This window comes from Lutjanus erythropterus, chromosome 13 (assembly GCF_056507025.1).
Source record: "Lutjanus erythropterus isolate fLutEry1 chromosome 13, fLutEry1.hap2, whole genome shotgun sequence".
NCBI lineage: Eukaryota > Metazoa > Chordata > Actinopteri > Lutjaniformes > Lutjanidae > Lutjanus > Lutjanus erythropterus.
Window position 1 is genome coordinate 5,947,063 of NC_139329.1, and position 22,739 is coordinate 5,969,801.

General features: G+C 40.1%; 2 protein-coding genes across 3 annotated transcripts in view; both read right to left on the reverse strand.

Moving 5' to 3' along the window:
* Positions 1 to 16,851, reverse strand: part of nrn1la (neuritin 1-like a) — a 116,195-nt gene extending 99,344 nt beyond the window's left edge. The window contains exon 1 of the mRNA XM_084734451.1: positions 16,453 to 16,851. Within this exon, the coding sequence (XP_084590577.1) occupies positions 16,453 to 16,510 (58 nt within the window). The 5' untranslated portion in view covers positions 16,511 to 16,851. The remainder of the gene's footprint in view (positions 1 to 16,452) is intronic.
* Positions 16,852 to 19,665: 2,814 nt separating this feature from the next.
* The window catches only part of edc4 (enhancer of mRNA decapping 4), a 34,443-nt gene continuing 31,369 nt past the window's right edge, over positions 19,666 to 22,739 (reverse strand). For both annotated transcript variants that reach the window (XM_084733480.1, XM_084733479.1), the window contains one exon: positions 19,666 to 22,236. In XM_084733480.1, coding sequence (XP_084589606.1) covers positions 22,053 to 22,236 — 184 coding nt within the window. In that variant the 3' untranslated portion in view covers positions 19,666 to 22,052. The remainder of the gene's footprint in view (positions 22,237 to 22,739) is intronic.

Sequence of the window (22,739 nt, forward strand, 5' to 3'; positions counted from 1 at the left end):
GTTCATGACTACATGAAAATCAATTTGGAGAGATATGAAATTGGTTTGACATAAGTAATCCAACAACAGACACAATTACTTATTATAACATTATTATTAGTAGCAGCAGCATTAAAGCTGCATTAATCAATGTATTCAAATAAACAATGGATGAAATAAAATAATATGAAAGGGGGTGCATGCAGTGATGAACCCACAGAGAATTATCACCCGACTCTTCAGTTCTCAGCTGTACATGTCATTCTAGCATCTTTCATCTCGTTGTTTTGTTGTTGCGTCCTGCAGATCTGAACCTGTTTTGGTTCACTCACTGCTCTCATCAACAGCTTTTTAAACAGCAGGTAGCTACTGATAACAATTGTTTCACCACCAGGTAAGGCACAGAGAGGCAAAGCACAGAGCTACAACTGTTACATCCAGTCTGCCTGCTATACAAAAGACTGAGCTATCTTTAGCTCTGGATGTAGTTAAGTCCATAAACTATATGATTCAAAAATCTTATAGCCTGAAATGACTGTCCACACTTTGCCAGGTGTTAAGTTTACTGGTGAGATCGTTGTCTGTTTTTTAATGTTGTTTTATAGAGTTTGGGGAACCCTGAAACACTTTTCTTTGGTTGTGTCTTGGAGGGAACCCTTGATTTGAGAAACTTTGGTGAGATTTTTGTATGCTGTTCCTTCATTGTGACGTTAAAATGATCAGTCTTGTGAGAGCTTCCACGGGTCTGGGGTTCCCTTCTGCCTGTGTCGTCACATACAGCTGTTATCTCATTGGATGCACTTTGAAAGGTCAGTGGCAAATGAGATCAAAGTTCAAATATTTGAACCGCTTTCTCCATAGGAAAACAATTGGACAGCCAGTGTAACATGTTTTTGCCGCTGATCACGTCTTGGGGCCTTAATACAGTCTTTGAAACAAGGAAAAGACAACATTTCTGATATATCACGATATAACGATATCCAAAATTTATCATGATATCTAGTCTCATTTCACAATGCGATATTATATCGATATATTGCCCAGCCCTGGTTGGTAGAGACTAAAACTTGGAGTTGGAGCACGGCGGAGTGTGAATATAGCACTTTGATTTGTCAGGTGGCCAAAAACACGACTCTAAATGAATGCTAATGTCACTCACTGTCTGCTGGATGCTTATACAGGCAACTGTTTGCTAACACATTACCCAGGACAAATTGTTTATCGGTGATAAAATGTCAGTGAAGTGTTTACAGCTGGCCCTTAAGTGGACAAAAATCAATTATTACAGCTTTAAAACCACACTAGCATACTGTAGACTGTGCATAAAGTGCATTCATGAACTGCAGTGGTCAACCAGTCTGTTCCTGCTCACATCCACCCGCAGCTGATTCCAGTGTTTGCTGAGTAATGCTCTGCCCATCAGGGATAAGATGAGAACACTATCAATCTATAGATGCTACATAATCTGGCCATTTATTACACTAACAGGCTTTATCACATTTTCGGGCCATTTAGAGGGATGCCTGATTACATTTTGACTAATGACAACATCATCAGTTGCTACATGCCCCTTTGTCTCTGTTTATACTGCTAATGTACTCAAACAAGTCGTCCCTCAGACCGGAGTGGGAGACGGATTTCCACCTCGTTTGTCCTTCACAAACTCCAGGCTTTCTGTGTTCCCTGTCTCTCTGTTTCTCCCTGGTGAGTTTTATTCAAAGTTTCCAGAGCTGGAGAAGCGTCTGCAGGATCTCTCTTTTGTTGGCTTCAGATCTTATTAAATTGAATTGTCCGGAGGCTGTGGTCAGTGATCCATGATGGTTCGCCTTTTCCTGACAGTCCTGATAAATACAGGTCCTGATCTCTCTCTGCGTCTCTATTCCTCTCCCCTCCTCCTTCTCTCCATCTTATTCTCTCCGTCCTTTCTCTCTCCACTTGCCCTCTGCCTCTCTCACTCACCTCCACAACACTTCTCTTACTTTTCCTTCGTATTGTGTTCCTGTAAACTACATTGCATTTTTTTCCACTTTTCTATATTTCTTTCACTTCTTTCAGACTGAAAGCTGATGCTCTCTGCACTTCTTCCCTATAGAATTGTGTATTTGTGTGTGTGTGTGTGTGTGTGTGTGTGTGTGTGTGTGTGTGTGTGTGTGTGTGTGTGTGTGTGTGTGTGTGTGTGTGTGTGGAGGCAAACTAAAAGACAAGAGCTCAGCTGACCTTGGATACACAGTGCTCTTCTCCTTGCCAATAACCTTCCTGTGTGCTCTCTGTACACACTGCAGGATGACGTGTGTGTGTGTCGTGTGTGTGGGGTAGTGGAGGGGGAATGGGGTAGAAAGAAGTAATGTACACACATATATGCAAATGATCAGGGTTTGAATTACAAAGTGGCTTTCAGGGGAGACCTTATTTTCTGGTGCCTCTACTAAAACGTGTCACGTGTGTGTGCATACATGGACGCTGCGGTGAGGTCTGTTTCAGGGTTACTGCCAAAAACATTCTACTATTACTGCTACTGTAACATTTCATTGAGGCTAAATAACAAAAGTATAAGGCTACTGTTTAAAAATCAAAGAATGCATTTAATAATCAGAGCAAAAAGCACATAACAAGGGGGCGCACAGCTAATGTTTTTCTGCTTCACGTTGGTTTTACATGAGAGGACTTAATGTGAAGTATTATACTTCACAAACAGCAGTTTTGGTGCTTGCAGTTCTTTCTCTCCTCATTGACTGTCAATTCACTTCTCTGTTGTTTACCTTCTGTCTGAGGATGGTTATTTACAACCACAAAAAATAAGCAGGGACCAAAGTAGACGACATGTTGTCTGTCCGTCTGTTGTTGAGTGAATAAACATGCAACATACAGACACATAGCATATTTTTCTATTACTACTTTATTTCAGGAACATCAAATTTTAGAACTCCCCTCAAATGTCCCAAAGTAGACTTTCAGAGGAGCCCAGCTCCCCCCGCAATTCCAACTATGTGACATATGCACTTGGATTAAAACTTGGTTTGAGGAACTTCATGTTAACAAACAATCCCCCATAGACTTGTGTTCTTGTGTTAAGCAGGGGCCCGTCACTGACCCTGACCCCTCCCACCACAACTAAGTGCCTGAACCTAACTCTAAATTTTATCACATTTGAAAGTTTCGAAATATTTCACTGACAGGTTTGGGACTCCTGTGGTTCTTCTTCAACAGGTCTTTTTTTTTTTTTTAACAAACCTACGACGAGCCTCGCCCTCACCTGTGACCCAACAAAAATCCCCCCTTGTAGATTTCTAAACTGCTCTTTTTAATTGTACTGAAAGTATTTCTTGCTCCTGTGTAAATTTCAGAATGTTTATTGAACATCGTACTACATTTTACTAACAACGTGCCCTTTTGAACCCTTATGTGTGTTTACTTGTTATTAACCCCAACTTTTATAGCTCTAAAACAAGCAGCAGGACCACACATTTTAATTATTTATTAATTATTCTTAATGGTTATTATCATATTGCATGACTTTACACAAAGCACTTTCACATTTGCACAGAGACAATTAATACTCTCATTTTTTCTTTTTCTTTTAAAAGGGAGCCTGTTTGCCTGCGGGTGGGACAAATCAAGTCTAATTTAATGAAAAGTTTCTGGGTGAATGTTTTATGACAAACCTTCCTTTGTAAACATTCTCTTTTGATTACTTTTGCAAATATTTTCCTGTTTTATTTTCATGATTTTAACAATCTGGAGAGTAGTGTTTTATTATATTCATAATTAAGCACTTATTAAATCACTAATCCACGTGTGTTGTGATGAATTTTGAATATTTTGCTTTATATTTAATTGTTCTGGCCAAGAATATTATTATTCATTCCTAAAATTGTTTTTGCATTCTCTCTTTTCTATCTATAGTTTTTATCTAGGTTGCCATTTTGACTTCACTCAGCTCTATTAACAGATCAACCTGTGAGAGAGCCATGGGGAATTCAACATTTTAATTAATAACCGTTCCCTCCCATTTGCCAGCTGAGCCGTTGGTACCAGTCTCTTTTTAACCTTGCTATTGTCTTTATCTTTTTTTTTTTATTTTATCTATGAAGTATCTAACTAAATTCAAGGAGAATTTGAAAGTATATTTTATACCTACGAGGTCCTCTTGCATCCATGCCCCCAGTGCACCTATTAAAAGTGTTCTTAACTGAACCTAAGCCTAAAGCAAAGTTTTATCCCTCAAACAGCCCTCTAAACTTTTGGGATCCAGCATTTTGGTCCTCACAAAGCCGATCAGTCCCCACAGGTAGAGTAGGGATCCAGTATTTGGACTCCACTAATACAGTTTTGGGACATTAATTTCATGGTGGTTTACCGTGACCCATAACTGGAAACATTCTGACACCATTTTTCCCTTCCTGATACAATACCTGAACTTTGCATCAGCTGATACCGAGTGCTGATCTGATAATTGTTCTTTAAAAAACACAACAAATCCACTCGGTAAAGAGTCTGTTTTGTTTCTGTACAATCCCAAAACAGTTCAGTCCAAACAGGAAATAAAGATTAAAATAAAATAACAGCACCTCAGCCAAGTTTGCTAAAACACTGGCAACTCCTGAGGGAACTTGGAAATACACGATCTGCTGGATTGTTCCTCCTCTGAAATCAGACTGAAAAGACCTTCAGATTAAACTTTTTTTATTATTTGGGGACACAACAGTTGTCCTGTGTGGACAAGCTGTGCCCAGTTAACAAATGTGTCCCTCAAAGTAGGCAACACATCCTCCTACTGAAACAACATAATAGGTCGAGTGTCAATAACTCCCATAAATATATCACCAGTGGAGAGGACCGCTGACTCATGATATTACACACAGGGTTTAGTCCAGTTTGGTTAGGTTTAGGCACAAAAACTACTTGGCTAGGTTTAGAAAAAGGAAAAAGATCATGGTTTGGGTTTAAATAACTACATTATGTATGTTACATGACCGAAGCGACGTCTCTTGTGTGACGACATGATTTCTGTGACTTTACACAAGTTGTTTACGTTACACTCTCTATGACTCTACCACCAACAAGCTGACAGCTGTTACCTTTTCTGTTGCAGTGATGTAGTCGTTGTAATGCCAGACCACAACAAGTTCTGCCTCAACGCTGTTTTGCAGCAGCACCATTGCTGCATCCTGGGTTTAGCGCCACCCAAGACGACTGTGATTGATTTAAAGAAATGCAAACAAATCAGGGTGATCTTCACCTGTGTGGAGCAAGACCTTCCTCCAGCACTGAACGCTGTGGAGAGAGGTCTGGCTATTCGAGACTAATGGGGAGAGACATTATTTTTTGTTTGTCAATTTAAAATGCAAGTCAAGGCAGTCACAGTTTGTTGTACAACTGTTGAAGTATCCGACTGTGAAGATATGTAAGTAGAAAGACTACAAAACAGGAAGCTGCGCAAGTGACGTCAAGACTTTCTCCCTCCAAAAGCAAATATTAGCCGCTGAAGCTACGAGATGCCTGTATGTTTTTGTTCTCGCTCTTCACGGTTGATAAAAGGACCAGGATTCTCTGATAAAACACTTTGGGTAAGAAAGCATTACAAGGGGCAGAGAGACTGGTGTTTCATGTTTTAAATTGACAGAGTTCAAATGGAATCAAAAATAATATCTCTCTCTCTCACAGACTACCATTCATAGTTCTTCCGAAGTTATGTCCCATGGGTGCGTGACTTCGTCTCTCTGTAAGCTCCTCACACTTGTGACCAACACGCACGTTTTTCTGGTGAGGATGGGCTGAAGTGGGCTCAGTCAGAAACACACACACACACACACACACATGACCACACAGTGAGAATGGCAGATGAATTAAATTACACTGATTACAATAGAGGACGATGACTCCTTCATACAGTATATGTGTGGGTGCATGTGATACAGCGTCTTTAAACTGTATGTGTGTGTGTGTGTATGAATATTCATGCTGCGTGTAGTTTGGGGATAAGGAGAAGAGAGTCATGCTCTGCTAGTGCTTCATTACTTACTATTTGTTAAAGGAACCCTTCCACACACACGCACACACACACACACACACACAAATACACAAAGCTTGTTTAAATGGTCTTAATCCAAACCTTTCTTGTGCTACACACAAGTACACACACAAAATGTCACTCTTTACTCACATCCGCACACACACACCTACATCAACAATCCTCTTCAAGGAGATCAAGGAGAAGGTGCAGGTACAAGAGAAAATGGAGGACACTACTCTGCATGTGTGTGTGTGTGTGTGTGTGTGTGTGTGTCACTTGTGTGCATGTGCTGTTGTTGTAGATGTGTTCAGTGTGTTTGTTGGTTCAAGATTCAAGTGTTCCCTTGGACGGTTTAAGCGCTTGTGAAAGATTTAAGAGCACGTGTGCTTGTTCACTTATCCTTCTGTCGGTTTATGAAGTGTGTGTGTGTGTGTGTGTGTGTGGCTACGTATTACTTTTCTAACCACGCATATCTGCATGTTGGTTGACGACTGGAAAGTAGAAAGCTGAATTTTAAAGCATCCATACAGGAAAACTGAGGCAGACATGGGAGGAAGGAGGGCATCACAGACAGAAGATGTGGAAATAAGAGGAGAAAGAAGCAGAAACTGCGAATGACTGCTGATTGTTTGAATCCATCACAGGAATGGTGACTCTGCCACTACCAATGAATATAGACAAATAACTACGAAATGAAAGATCACTGAATGGCCATTGTGGACAAAATAATGACCAATGAACGAACAATGAATCAAACAATAATTAGCAATGTGAATTAGAGCTGAACGATTTTGAAAAAATATCTAATTGCAATTATTGGAAACCATGGTAAGTATGTGATACTTTGCAAGTGTTATTTTCATGCATACTTACCATGAAATTTGGGGGTAATTGTGGGTAAATTCTGAGAAAATGTCAAATATGTTGCTTAGTAATTTCCAAAAACTACACAAAAGTGGTACTTGATAATTATCACATACAACCAAGGAACTTGGGGGAAAATTGGAGGTAATTTGTGGGTAATTTCTAAGAAATTTCTAAGATTACTTGGTAGTTACCACCTATTTACATGAAATTATGGGACCTGGAAATTGAAGTTTCTGGTTGTTTTCATTTGTGTATATTTGTGTGGCCCAGAATGGACAAACCAAACACTGTAGGTTCTCCTACACGCTTGGAAGGGGAGGGTGACCGGAGGTGTTTGCAATCTGCAAGCTCACTGCTAAATGCCACTAAATCCTACACACTGGTCCTTTCACAGTGAGCCTCAGTGAGCAGAGCTCCAGTGCAATGAGCTCATGATTTGGTCAGGGACACTGATGATTCAGTACACTCGTGTTCAGCTTTAGGTTCAGGCTGAGCTGATGTAAAGAAGAGATGACGTGCAGCCGATACCTGCTCTGTTTTGTAAAATCAGGACATACAGCGCTCAATGACATGGTGATCCGGGGTGAAAAATGCTTCAAGAGCTGTTAGAATATGATTTGTAATGCTGCCAGTGTGCCAGTGATGCTGTTGCTGGGTGATGGATGAGGTTCAAATGTCATCAACATCATTTTCTACAGCTCAGATCTCTTCTTTACTGAGACATATCAAGGTTAAGACTTGACTTCAGTCCAACAAAGCTGCCACACACTCATCACTGACACTACACTTCCAGGAAGGTTGTCGCTGCTCGTTACTTTTCGTCTAATCACAGCTTTGAATTCAGCTGTTGCTGTTTTTTCTTTTCTAAAATACAATTGGTCACACTCTGTGTTCCTCACAGAAGGAAACCAATCACAGTACCCGCTCTCAACTGGGACTGATGTAAAAGCAGAAGTACGTCATCCAGATGTTCTGTAATAAGTACAAGCAAGCTCTCCCTCTTTCATTCAAACAAAACTTGGTAATGGTCACAGCAGGAGAAAGACAAAATTAAATCTCAAGATGTTATTATGATTAGAAAAAGAGAAATAATTCCAGGTCGACTTTTAATGTTGAATTGTTTTTATCAGGGTGAAAAATACCCCATAATTAATGTATATACTGCTCCTGAAGACAGAAAGAAATCTCAGTTATTTAACAGACTTGGAGAACTCCTTACAGTTGGCTTCAATCTAATTTTATACAGTGATTTTAATACAGCTACATCAGAAAAGAACAATAGCTGTCCTTTTTGTTTTTGATTGCTTCTATAGGCTTTGTGTAGCAGAGTGGTTCTACAAGCAGGTCAGTGCATCATTAGATGGTTTCAGAGAGTTACAAGGTTCTGTAAATGCATCATGAAAACAATACAGCATGTATTGATATTAGAAAATGTACTTTTAAAAGCAAGTACTCTAGTACTTTAACTTGAGTAAAATTTTAACTGGGCAACTTTCACTTGTAATTGAGTAATATTTGGAGTATCTGTACTTTGACTGAGGTACTGGGGTTGAGTACTTTGTCCACCACTGCAAACCACCTCAAGTGAGAATCAAAACTTATTTGCAAAATTGATGTTTTTCAGGTTTTACCATGTCAAAACTGCTATTGAAGTGAATGAGAGGAGCAAATATTTGCTCAGTTGGTTCAAGTGTCCCAACAGCCTTCTTTATTTCCGCTCCATCTTTGGTCGTCATCATTGGCGAGATGTTTCCTCACGTCAGTCAAACACTGCGGCCCATGGGATGTGAATATCTCACCCCATGAGAAACCTTAAGATCCTTCTATAAAAAAGTAATGAATTGTGGAAATAAAGCAGCTCTGCTTTGATTTGAAACATGTGACGCAGGATCAGATTTATCAATAGTTGTGAATCCCTGATGAAAAGGACGGAGAGAGGACGGAGAGGAGTGAAAAAAAACGAGTAGGAGGAGATGATGAAAGGAGCAGAAGCAGGGAGATGAGAGATGGAGTGAGTTTAAAATAAAAAGGAAGAGAAGCGATGGCATGGAGATTAAAATGACTGCAGCGACATGAGAAGTAAGAGAAATGAGGTTTGCTAGAAGTGAGGAAGGAAAGAAGAAGGGGATGAAGGAAGTGGAGGAGGAAGAAGAGAAGATAGAAGAAGTGTGCAGTGCGGTGGACACGGGTGTGTGTGTGTGTGTGTGTGTGTGTGTGTGTGTGTGTGTGTGTGTGTGTGTGTGTGTGTTTGAGGTGTGTGTGTGTGTGTCTTCAGTGGTGGAGACTGTGATCTTTGTGAGTCGGGTGGGGAGGAAAGGAGGGAGGAAGGAGGAGGGGAAGTACAGGCAGTTTTCCATGAGACTTTTTAAACCTGTTTTTAATGAGGAATCTTCCACTTCATGTGTCTGTGCTGCAGTTAAAAAAAAAAAAAAAACCTCGAAAACGCTGCAGTCGACCCACTGAGAGGGAACTTGGTGAGCAAGAGGGAGGTTAGCAAGTGTTTCCTGAGGAGAACAATTAAAAGCCAAATATAATCTCCCTCCAGCTTATGGACTGCTTTTAATGTGATTATTGGGGGCGCTGATGACGCAGAGCCCAGACCTGCACCCAGGGAAACCCTCTGCGTGTCTCTGGTCCTGATACTTGCAGCTTTTTGAGCGGCAGCAGAAAAAGAAGACAGACACGGTACGACACTCCTGGTGTTCTCACAATAAATGCAGCATTTTCACGACAATGAATTAGAGATAAATTTAAAGGAACAGTCTGACATTTTGAGAAATAAGCTTATTGACTCTGTTGCTGAGAATATGACAATTTCATAGCACTCTCATGTCTGTACAGTAAATATGTAGCTCAGGGGTCTGCAGCCTTTTAGGTCAAATCTGTCTGAAGCCATAACTATGACATTCTTTCTTGTCCCTGAGGACTTTTCTTCTTTGGCTTGACATCTATAGCTAGCTAACGGAGACTCAAGAAGACTAAAGATCATCAACATTTAAAGGAAAAGGCACCGAGACATAGACATAGGCTATGACACATTTTAGTTTTCACAGTTAAAGAATGTAAGAATAAATTTAAACTGTAAAAAATATTGTTGAGACAGCTCAACATTTTAAGTCAATCTATACTGCAATAGATTTTTGAGTTTTTTTGAGAAAAATTTACTTTTCTTCTTTTACATACTTACTTTACTTTTCTTCAGATAAACCTGGATCTTTGAGGTTTAGAAAGTCAACTAAAAAAGTATTTTTTTTAAAAAAAAAGTATTTAAAAAAATTGGCCACAGTGATTTCTCATTATTTTGGTGCCTGAAAATTAAATGGTTTTGATTGAAAATATTAAAATTATAACCATCATTCACTTTCACTTCAATTAATTTACTCATTTATGTTAAATACAACTTGGGGTTTCTAAAACTCAAATATTTACGTTTATCCAAAGAAGAAAAGTTAATTATCTTAAGAGAAGATTTGTAGTTGGTAAAACTTTTTCAAAGCTCAGGAATTTGAAGTTTATTGCAATACGCTACCTTTTTTCATATTTACATTGTAGACCTACAACAATGACAACAACTAAAAAACTGTCATTCATTTCCATATCATTTTTGCTAAAGCCATAGGGAGCAACTGCAGAGCGGCTAAAGAGCTGTAGCTACAGAGCTACAGGTCCCAGTAAGGAAACAGTGGGACACACGTCATTTTAACACATTGGTTTTGTGTTAAGTGCTAATTATCATTTTAACACACTAATCTAAGATGGCAACCATGGTAAACATTACACCTGCTGAGAATCAGTACACTTCTGTACATGATTTTCTCCCCCTCGGACTGTCAAGTCAAGCCATGAATAGTTAATGAGCGTGGACAGTGGACACATCCCATGTTCATAATGCACTCATCATACAAGAATTATGAAAATTAAAAATGCTATCTTTTCCTATAGGCTACATGATTGTATCAGTCAAAGGTATTAAGGTTATTTATTATCATTTTACAGCACAGGGTTACACAACAAAATGAGAGTTGTAGTCAGTTCGTGCTCCACACACACAGAGCAACATGCAACACTGTTTTCCTGTGAAACTCCAGCAGTGTTTTCAGGACTAAAAAACTAAACCCAACCTTCAATCAGTACGAGGGTGAGTAGAGAATGACTGCATTTTCATTTTTGGGTGAACTGCAGGGGAAAAAAGCCCAAGCTGGGTTAGCATGGCTCTTATCCCGGCTCTCCTCCTCCCCCCCTGGGTTGACAGTGCGTCCAGCTAATCTGACCGTGTGGTCGAAGGATGTTGTGTGCAGTGTTGATCGTCTCAGGGTCCACCATGCTTCCTGTGTATTTCTGTCATTGGTGATACGCCACCGGCTGCAGTATTTAATATATGCTTCATATATATGTGCAGCTGTCAGTATGGCAAAAAATGTGTGCATTCAACAGAGTAGTGGCAGCGTTATAGACACACAGTGCCATCTGCACGCCTGCCAAGTGATTATGATAGTATTTTTCCTTATCGCCTTTGAAAAGGCAGCCACCCAAGAAGATAAATTAACCATATGAGGTTCAGTAGACCAAGTCTGTTTATTGGACTCAACTGCACAGCCTACATCTTGTAGTCCAAGTCATAAACCAGCTAAGTAGATGGCTAACTAATTCTTACATACCAGAAAGTGTCAAACCTCGTCCTCTACCTCATTTTGGAATCATCTAAACTATATTTGTCAATGCATCTTTTTGGTTAATGTAGCTGTAGCAAATTTTACACCTTTCTTCTGCAGTTGTTGAGCATTTGTTTGTGCTCATCAACTATTCATGACTTCTCCATCCTTGGAAAAAACATTGCTTATTGTATGCATCTGTGTAAAATGTGTTTTGTCACCAGTTTGGACTTCATGATTTCTTTACACTGAATGGCTGCTTCATATATATGTAACTATTTGGTAGAGTAACTGAATATTGTGTTTAATATGTCTGTCCATACAATAATATAAGATAATGTACTGTAATAATATGTTCTTAGTGGAGGTGTAAGCACTCCACGATAATCCTTCTTCACAGCAGATATTTTGAAGTTTTGTAGTAGGAAAAGCACTGGTGTCACTGATAGAGCTGCAATGATCAATCAAATAATCGATTATTAAATTAATCACTGACTATTTTGATAATCGATTAATCAGTTGGAATCATTTTTTAAGAAAAAAAAGTCCAAATTTTTTTGTTGTTCTTTTTGTCCTTATATCTACAGACTCATAAACACAACCCTCTTGATGTTGCTGAGGAAGAGCGTGACGCCTGAAACATGTTGAAATCCAGCACAGCTGCCACTCCAAACATTTATGTGGCTTTTGTTCTGATAAGTGCCTGTATTTGTGCTCATATTTAGCAGGTTATAGTTTCTCATAATTCTGTATGGAAGACCTCCTTTTTCATTAGAGAAACTTTTATAAGAAGATCTTTTTGTAACATTTGCAGAACGTTGTATAAATATTGTGAAATTCCACCCACGAGACTGAATACAGACAAGATCCACTGGAAACACTTTGTACACTGGTGAAGTCCTGCATGACACATAGGAGCTCCGTCCTGTAAAGATCCATAGTGATCAAAGGCTGCTATACATACTGTGGCACTATAGAAGAAAATATATATAATCAGAGGCTTTTATTCATCTGAGCCAATTTTAATCGCTGTCTGTTTCAGTGTATTTAAAGCACTGAGGAAGGATTTACTTTCTAACAGGTTTTTGATCTTAAGATAAGATATTTTAAGAATCTGTAACTGATGACTGAAGTCAAAGCTAATGGAAGACACAGACACACCAAGCAATACACACACACACACACACACACACACACACACACACACACACACACACACACCCAACCAGGGGGTTCTACCAAGCACCTTTTTATATTACAGGAGTTTATCTAGAACTCATCCAGGGTGTTCTACTGAGAACATTTTCATATTTCAAGGATTTTATCTTGAACTAACCAAGGGGGTTCTACCAAAAACCCTTTTAGATTCCAAGAATTTTATCTCAAACATGCCCAGCGAGTTCTACCAAGAACCTTTTTACATTCCAAGGGTTTTATCTCGAAAACCCACCAAACGGGGGTTCTACCAAGAACACTTTTTATATTACAAGGGTTCTAGAACCCACCCAGTGGGCTCTATTGAGAACCCTTTTACATTATGGTAAAGAAAAAAAAAACCCTGATGAAAAAGATCTCAACAATCCTCTTTCTCTGTGTTCCATAATGTTTCTTTCTGAAAATGGTTCTCAATGGAACCCTTAGTCTTACAAAGAACCATTGACAAATGTTTTCCTCAAAATAGGGTTCTTCATAAGCAAATGGTTGGAGCAGAACCTCAGCACTTCATGACAAACACTTTTAGAACCCTTTTTTCTATGAGTGCACACACACAGAGTCAGAACCCAACCAGGAGGTTCTACCAAGAACCTTTTTATATTCCAAGGGTTTCATCTCAAACCCATCCAGGGGGTTCTACTGAGAACCTTTTCATATTTCAAGGATTTTATCTTGAACCCACCAAGGGGGTTCTATCAAGAACCCTTTTAGATTCCAAGGGTTTTATCTCGAAAACCCACCAAAGGGGGGTTCTACCAAAAACACTTTTTATATTACAAGGATTCTAGAATCCACCCAGGGTGCTCTATTGAGAACCCTTTTATGTTATGTTAAAACAAAAAAGTTTCTCTCCTCTTTCTATTTCTTCCAAAAGGGTTCTCAATGGAACCCTTAGTCTTACAAAGAACCCTTGACAAATATCTTCTTAAAATAGGGTTCTTCATAAGAAAATGTTTGGAATAGAACTTCAACACTTCATGAAGAACCCTTTTAGAACCCTTTTTTAAGAGTGCACACACACACACACACAGAGTTAGATAGGAACAAAGACAGAGAACATCAGCCTATATGAATACAGAACGAGCGTGTTCTCTCTCTGTGTGTCAGGAACATGAGTGAGCGGGGAGATGACAGACAGCAGCAGCAGCAGGGGGAGTGTTTCCTGGTCAGGTTCAGATGCAGGGCTGAACCGAGTCTCCAGGGACGGTGCTGAGCAGAGGAGGGGGACAGATGCGATTCATTCATCATTTATCTCCATCAGTGGGACTTCTTTCCTCTCTTTCCCCTCACAGTGTCACGCTCCCATGAGACCCCCATCCACCCCCCCCATCTTCATCGCTCTGACATCAGCAGCAGAGTTAGATGATGATCAATGATGATGACAACTTTAAACATATACTCCAGTTTTAAAGTGCGTTCAGATTAAGAAGTGCCAACGTAATGCAGTGTTTTTGTTCATTTAAAGGGCAACCCCACCAATTTTACACATCGGATTCAGTTTACTCGTCACTAAGCCTGAGAAAATTGTTGTGCAATGCCTTCTGTGTCCCTGGAGGGAGCTTCCCAAAGTTTGAAAAAATAACCCTGATGATATCATAGTGATGTAATCGAAGACTGTAGATTTTCAACATAAATCTGTGTTACAAATCATTTGGAATAACATCAAACTAGCTTCAAAAAACCCTGATCACCAAACCACTCAACTAAAAATTTGTGCATAGAACTTACTGAAAGCCTATAATTAGATTCCCTAATCAAGTTAGCACCGTCACCTCTTTGCATAAGTGCCTTTACACACTGTGACCTGCTGAAATTTGGAGATAAAAATTCTCATTTTACTGATTTAGAATAGCCTTTTAAAGGGACAGCTCACCCCAAAATCAAAAATACATATTTTTCCACTGGCCTGTAGTGCCATTTATCCATCTAGTTTTTTTAGTGTGGGCTGCAGAGTTTTAGAGACATCGACCATAGTGCCTTCTCTCCAAAGTAATGGAACTAAACTGGAATTCAAAACCAGCGTTTCTTTACAAATCTCATGACCCTGTTACTCAAGATAATCAACCGACCTTGTTTTGAGCAGTTTCATGTGGGAACTTTTTTCTTTCTTATAAAAAGAAAGTAGTTCCAGCAGATATTAAGTCATTTTTGTTCACTGTAAAACTGAATACTCAAGTTAATTAACTGTAATAAGTGGTGAAAACTTTGTTTAGAAGTTGTACTAACTTAAAAATGTTGAGCACCGGTAGAATTGTCTTTCTTTTGTGTTTATGAAAGTCATAATGTTCAGTTAATATAAACGTTGCTGAACATGAAATAATGGATTTTACTGAGCCGAGACAGATCACAGATTCTGTTCGCGTTCAGAGGCTGCTGCTGAGCACAGCAGACGACTCGCACCATGCACGCTGCAGCGGTCACTACAATACACTCAATGAATTGAATGATCACTCGAGATTAAAAAGCAAAACTCTCTACTCTCTCACTCTCTTGGTGTGAGGCTTCTGGATGGATTCTTTGGGAGATTCTGGCCGTCTTTCTTCAGTGAGGGGCGCTTTTTGCCACAACCAAGTGCTGAAGCTAAATCCATCGCATGCTGCAGTATTTCACCCAGAAGCATTTTGGATAAAGTGTAAATCCAGTGCTGTTCAAGCTTTCACTTGGACTTTTGTCTGAGATTCTAAATGTCGCAGCAAACCTCAGTCCTGCGCATTTTATCCCTCCAGCACAGGATGGAATTTGCATCTTAATTAATATTATTTAGTATTTCCACACAGAGTGACAGGCATCGTGTTGTGTGTCTAATTCAGACGGCATAGCCACAAGTTACTTTGTTAAATGAGACATTTGAAATCATGGCACTTTGTGCTGGTTAATCGATTAATTACAGGGATCATTGTGCTCAGCCAGTAACATATAGGAACAACAAAACACAGGCAAATTCCATCCTAAGAATAGTATAGCTATGCTATGACTTTATTTGTGGTCCTTTCAAATGCCAGTTAAACGTATTTGTTTATGGCAACTTTACAGCTACATTTTTCCTGCTTTGCCTCAAGACTGGGGGGTTGCTGCACCTCCAACATCAACTTTGGGGGGGGCATAAAACTCAATGCTCCCCTCACAGAGTGCGCCTATGAATGCCTTTCATCAGTCTCTGTATTAGATTGGCCCCACGTCTATTCTACAGCTTCTATCTCCAAAACTCATCAACTCACCTAAAACGATCTATGTGGATGAATAAGATTTTTTTTTTTTTGGGTGAACTCTCTCTCTTTAATAAACTCGTGCATTTCCATGCGTTCAGTTAACTTGCAAGAAGCGTCTACTATCTACGAGCTCAGGTATTAAAGGCTCTTATATTCCACTCCAGCTGTTCATCAGCAGCTGGAACAGATCACACTCAATAAGAATCACGACGCGTAATGATGCTGTATCCAAGTTTGGGAGCGGAGCCTCCCTCCGCAGGAGCACTCAGCCCGCTGCATGCACAACCCGCAGGTTACCTTTTTAATATTTTTTACGATCTCTCCCAACGTCCAGGTCCCGTAGCTTCCTCACATTCATCTCCAGCATCCCGCGGTACGCTGAGATGAATGTGAGGAAGCTACGGGACCCTCCAACTTCCAGCGCACGGAGACGCAGAGCTCCACTACTGCAGTGGAAGTTCAGGAATAAAGACTTCCAGCAAGCATCACTCACGTTTTTTTTTTTTTTTTTACTTACTGAACAGCAGAGCAACAGGCAAGAAGAGGAGGCACGCGGAGTTCATCAGAGATGCCATGCTGACCCGACCAGTCCTCCGACACTCACAAGTTTCAGAATCCGCAAGTTCTTCTTCTTCCAAAAAGAAAAAAAAATGCAGCCCGCAGTCGCCGTCCCGCTCCTCCTCACTGCTGGTCCAGGTTGTCTCCGTCCCTGCTGTCCGTCCGTCTGTCTCTCTGTCTGTCAGTCTGTCTGTCCTCGGTGCAGCTCTGTCTGTAACTCCAGCTCTTGTGAGAGGAGAGCGTCCACGGTGCTCTCGTCCGCTCCCTCAGCTGGAGGGGGGAGGAGGGCGCGTCCGTGCCGAGGAGGGAGGGACGAAGAGGAGGAGGAGGAGGAGGAGGAGGAGGAGGAAAGTCCCTGATGAGCTGCACATGAAGCCGGGACTGGTGTGGATGGACCGGTGGATGCTGAAAGGGTTTGGGGGATCTGGTAATGCAGAAAGAAAGTTAAAGTAGGGGAGACCAGGGGCAATTGTAACATTAAGAAAAAAACATCTTCATTGATTTTGGCTTTATTTAGCACATATTAAAAACCATAAACAAAACAATATAAATAAAAACACAAATACGCAAGGGAGACTAACAATCATGGGTCTCCCCAGTTATAAACTGGAAAAAATCAAAATGCAATTACCGATTATTGATTACGAACCTTACATCCCTTTTATAGCATCGGCCTCACACAGATAGGTAATATGTAAAGAAAAGAAAAAAAATGAAACAAATAAAGAATTGATAGAGGGCCCATACAATATTACAATGGAGGAGATGTATGGATATATAAAACTGTAATTCATAATTCAGTTGAAATACACCTGTCATCTGTTGTTATAAGAATCAAATGTGTGCACTGATTAATAATAAAACTGATATATTTTTTAATAACAAGAACAAGACTATAATCTTAAAATTTCAAGAAATCAGGGCATGTGTACCATGTATTGAGGCTGTTAGTCCTCTGCAGCGGCTGCCGGTCTGAATCCTGCCTGCGGCCAACTTGCTGCGTGTCATCCCCTGTCTTTTCACCCCCTTTCCTGTCATACCTTCAGTTGTCACTGTCATTTAAGGCAAAAATACCCCCAAAAAAACCCTTTAAAATTTCAAGAAATCAGAGTGGTAACACAACAGTGGTTGGGATGCAATTGACCCGTCCTAAATCCCGCCCCTTGTTGCTCTGCTCCAACAACACTTGAGCAAGGTTGGTACCTGGGTCAATTTTCTACTTATTTAAAAGTGACATATAGTCACATCTTAAGTTAGGTAATATTAGAAAAATGCTAGCTAACTGGCAAACTAATGGCTGTATGTTGTTAGCAGGTATGTTGCTGACATTAACTAATTTAAGATGTGAGTATATGCTGCCTATTACACGCCCTCCAACAACGTATTTTAACCATCTTCAAAATTCTTTTCAGCATAGACGAGCCTCACACATTAGCATATCTAAATACAGGTAACAGGAAAAGGAGAAAAATTACCAAGCTTGCTAGACATTGGAGCACAGACTGAAAAGGGGCGGGACAAAGGAAAGGTCAATTATAACACTGACAAAAAATAGTCAGTTAACACACTGTATCTGTAGTAAGCACACCTCAAAGTAATCACATCACTGCTACTGCATCTAAATAATGTTATTTACCTTTGATATAGATAGATAGATAGATAGATAGATAGATAGATAGATAGATAGATAGATAGATAGATAGATAGATAGATAGACTATGTGAAATGTTGCTCCACCAGCAGCAACAGAATCCTACTGAGCATGTGCACTCATGTGGAGTCGGAATAATTAGAAGAATTAGTTCGCAATTGGGAAAATTTACATGAACACCCCCTCAAGTCAGAGCAACAGCTCAGAAAGTTGCTTTGGCTTCTAAAGGGGGGTGTGCCAGAAAAAATCTGGGAACCACTGGTTCAATGATTTAAGAGAATGTATTGGTGCTGCATCCATGTTGTTTCCACATTATGAATTAAAAGCTCCCAAACACATTGAAGTAAGAAGAATGACAATGACCCCAATTTGGAAAATGGGAACGACTGAGGAACACATGAATGCAGCTTTTTTTTTTTGCTCTTTGGGGGAACTGTGTGTGTTACAACTGTCCCCAGTCTCCACAGTGTGAAAATGCATCTGTATTCAAAATCCTACGTAAGTAAAAGTTCATAAGTATTGTGAGGAAACTATGTTTAAAAGTCTCATCCTGCAGAAGAAATGCGTTTGCGGTTGATGTAATTATATATGACATTATTTGACTGTTGTGTTGTGAGATGATCAATGCACCAAAGTTCTGATACGTTGTTTTATATCCTTTCCTTTTGACTGTCTGGGAAGTTTGAATGGAGGAATGTCTCTGTGGTAGAGCTGCCAACACCTTGTAGACAAATACCGCCCACAACAGACAGACACTGCTGGAGGTAGGAGCCACTGCTTTAATCTCTAACAGTGTCAAATATTTTGCAAGTAAAATCTTGATCTGAAAAACTGCTAATTAATGTCATTCAGTATTAAGTATTGGTGCTCTCTAAACTGTAGTCCAGTGGAAGTATAAAGTAGCATTAAATGAAAAAATGTAAGTACTTTCAAACAGTATTAGAAAAGATGAATTTAGTTACTTTCCACTACTATGGGGTACCGAAGTCCCCTTGAGCAAAAGCTCTGAATCATCATCTTCAGGACTTGTGCTAACTGTAAAAAGCTGCTCATTTGAACTTCAGGTCAGGACTATTTTCTGAAACAATGTCTCTCAAATAGGTGTTCTGGCAACCTTATAGTGTTATAGAGTACTACATGTGGTATGTGAGATTTTTTTTAAAAATGTTAATAAAAAAAAATATATTAGTCATACATAATTCCTAAAATAATGACACTATAATGAGTTTCTGTATCGAGCAACAGACAAATATCAAAAAAAAATAATTCATGATTGAAACATAGCATTAATACAGCTGAAAATATGGAGAAAGAAGTGAAAAAGAAAGCAGGATTGACCTTAAAGAGCCGACAATGATGGTGCAGCGCTGTATGATATCTCATTATATAGGCGTCTGTTTTCTAGCAAAACTGTTTGGTGCTGGTCAGGGAGCACTCGTCTTAAAAAACTTTTCAAAGGACGTACGTTACTTAAATTTTAAGAACCACTGTCATAGAACATACCAAAAAAGACACAATAAATTGAACAATTCTTTTTTATTCCAAAATGTTTAGGGTAAAAGAAACTGTAAAAGATACAACATAACCATCCAAGCAGAGGGAAATGAACACAATGGAAAAAAAAATAATAACGTACACACTCTCCTCAGTCACGTTTCTCACACACAGCTCCCACTCAGGCAGGAGTCCACCTGTCCTTCTGCTCTGAGGACAATAAACCAGGGTCTGCAACTGAAAGGTGAAGACGGTCAAAATAGTACTTCTCTCCTTTAAATGAGTATTGAAATATCTGTTCAAATCAACTGGGCAGGCAAATGTTTGCAAACAAAACATACAGATTCTCCTCTGCTGTGCTGTGTCATCCTTAACTTCAGATCTAGACACACAAATGCTAAAGGTTAAGTGGAACTGCTGTGAGATAATGCTTAAACATTAAAGAACTCAAATGGGATCAAATGTTGCAGTAAAACATGGAGAATGCAATAAGGCACTTGCTAGACCAATCCAACTTAACAGATTCTAAACACAGAGGTCAAATGAACAGAACTTTTATTTTACAATCGGCAACACAGGGCGGCCACCCTGCAGTAAAACAATGATGTGTGTGAATGGGCTGTACGCCGGTTATTATACACTTTCATCACACTGCTAAGATGAACACATGGTGCATTTACAACCTAAAGGCAGGCTTTTCAATGTAAAACAGATCCTAGAAGAGCAGGAGTGATTTCTGAGTTCAAAACCTTAACGACAGGCAGGGTGAATATCTGCAGTCCAACTAAGTGCTGCCTCCTACAGCCTATGAGAAGCAACTGCACATTGAGTTTACAAACCTTATTTGGAATATCCTGATAAAATAACATCATCAGTAACAATTATGTTTAGGAAGTGATTTATTATGTATTAGAACTAGTTTGACAACTCTTAAAGCAAGTATACAAGTCTTACAAATACTAAATGTTTATATAAAAAAGGGACTGACGTAGAGAAGAAAACATGGGGAGAAGTCTGATCAATTTACAGGACAGAGCTGTACACGTGGACGGCTGCCAAACTCCATGTCCGGCTCCAAACATCTTAGATTTGATGGGGGAGGGGGGGGTGGGGGATTTTTTTCGGGCTTGAGGACCTTCACAAATATTTGTTACATTTGAAAAATGTTATTTTTCATCCTTTAATCTTGTTTGTATCCTTCCTAAAACCCTCATTAGAATGATTTGTGAATACAAGGCCAGGTGGAAAAAGTATAATGAGATATGCTTTTCATCCTGAATACTTCAAACGCAGGAACGAATTCTATCGACTTTGGGTGAAACAATTCGACGTGCTGATCCTCTTCAAAGCACTGAGAAAAAGATTTGGCCTGGCAAGGTTGTCATCTCCAACCTATTAAGAAATAACTGAAAGGAAATATGCAACCAACATAAAATGGGCTTTGGATGTTACATACTTTTGGTTGCTGGGATTAGCTTGGTTGTTTAAGGAAAAAAAACAAACAGAGGACAGCATAATCCTGCAGCAACTGAATTCCATGTTGGCTCTAGTGAAGATGCTGGTCTGCATTAAAAAAAAAAGTCTCCAAGCCCGCCGTTTGCTCTTAAGGCTGATAAAAAGCGACATTTTGAGGCAAGGCATATCTTCTTTTAGCGTTCTTTTGTTTAGCCCCTACATCAAAACTCGTTCAGTCTCACAAAACTTAACATGTCTGACTGACGGGTCAGAGGAACACAAGTAGAACAAAAGGAACAGCGGTGTTTGGTCTTGTGGACCACTCGGCTGAGCATTCTTTTGAGTCTTTTGCACATTTGGATGAAGGGACATCAAAGGAGTGTCAGGTATGATGTGTCTGGGAGACGGGGACGAACAGAAATCTTAGGCTCTCTGGCTGTCGCTGCTGAGACGGTCTTATGCTTCTTGGTGGGGATAAAAGGATGAGAGAATGTCTCTTGGGCGGGGGGGAAAGCAGGGGTAACAACGGTCTGGAAGAGTCTAAAGTGAACTTCTGAGTTGTCCAGGCCATTACTGTCTTGTACTGAACGTCTGTCCAGGAAAAACAAAACAGAGTAACAAAAACAGTTTCTAGTTCCTAACTTGACACTTCACTGGTGCGGGTGGAGCAGGAGGAGGAACTGGAACAAATGGAACAGGAGGGGGGAGAAAGAGCTGGGTTTAGGGTTGCATGGAGGGAACCGTCTCGTTGAACCCAGCGAGAGGTTCCAAACTCAGTCATATAAGAGCTCTCAACCAGCAGCACGTCCTGTCCGCGAGCTCCGAGACAACACTCAAGAGTGGGCTGAAGTTGTCCTTGACGCTTTCTCCTCTAAAACATTCGTGGATAACAAAAAAATGGACTCACGACAGGTATCTATGAGGAAACGGCGCTTCTGCACCGCGCTGTAAATGAAAGACTAGTGGTTGACAAGCCCCTGCAGCATCATCATCAGGCGCCGCGCCCTCTTGCTGAGCGGGCTGTGGGGGTCCTGCTGCAGGAAGGTGAAGAGCTTCGGTCTGACCTGGGCCACCACGGCGGCCATGTGGTCTCTTGTCAACGGGTCGCCGTGGTCCAGATTCATCACCGCGTCCTCCAGGTAGCTGGACAGGGACACAGAGGGACAACAGGCGTCAGAATGATGACAAAAGACTGCAGGTGTGAGCAGGGAGGAAATGGTTAAGCCAAAAACCCCACAGTTATTTTTGTCAATGAAAATTTTGATTGTAAGTATCCCTTGACATCCTTTCAATTTATGGCTAAATGTGGAAGACGATGAAAATGAAATAAATCGTGACAACAAATATTACAACAAAACCTCTGTTTATTATGCCCTGATGTTAGAAGATGAGACTGGCGGACAACACAAGTTAGATGACAGTAATTAGACATCTCAAAGCTATAATAAATCAAGCTAATTTTAAAAGTGCATGCCTCAACTTCACCAGCAGCCTGTTAGGTTGGAAGAAAAAAGAAAACTCTGTAAAAGCATTGTAAAAATTAATGGAGCCAAGCTTGCTGTGAACATTTACTCCTTCTGAAAGATAATCTATGGTTTCCTACGTCTCATAAACAGACACCGACTCATTCTGTGAACATTTAACAT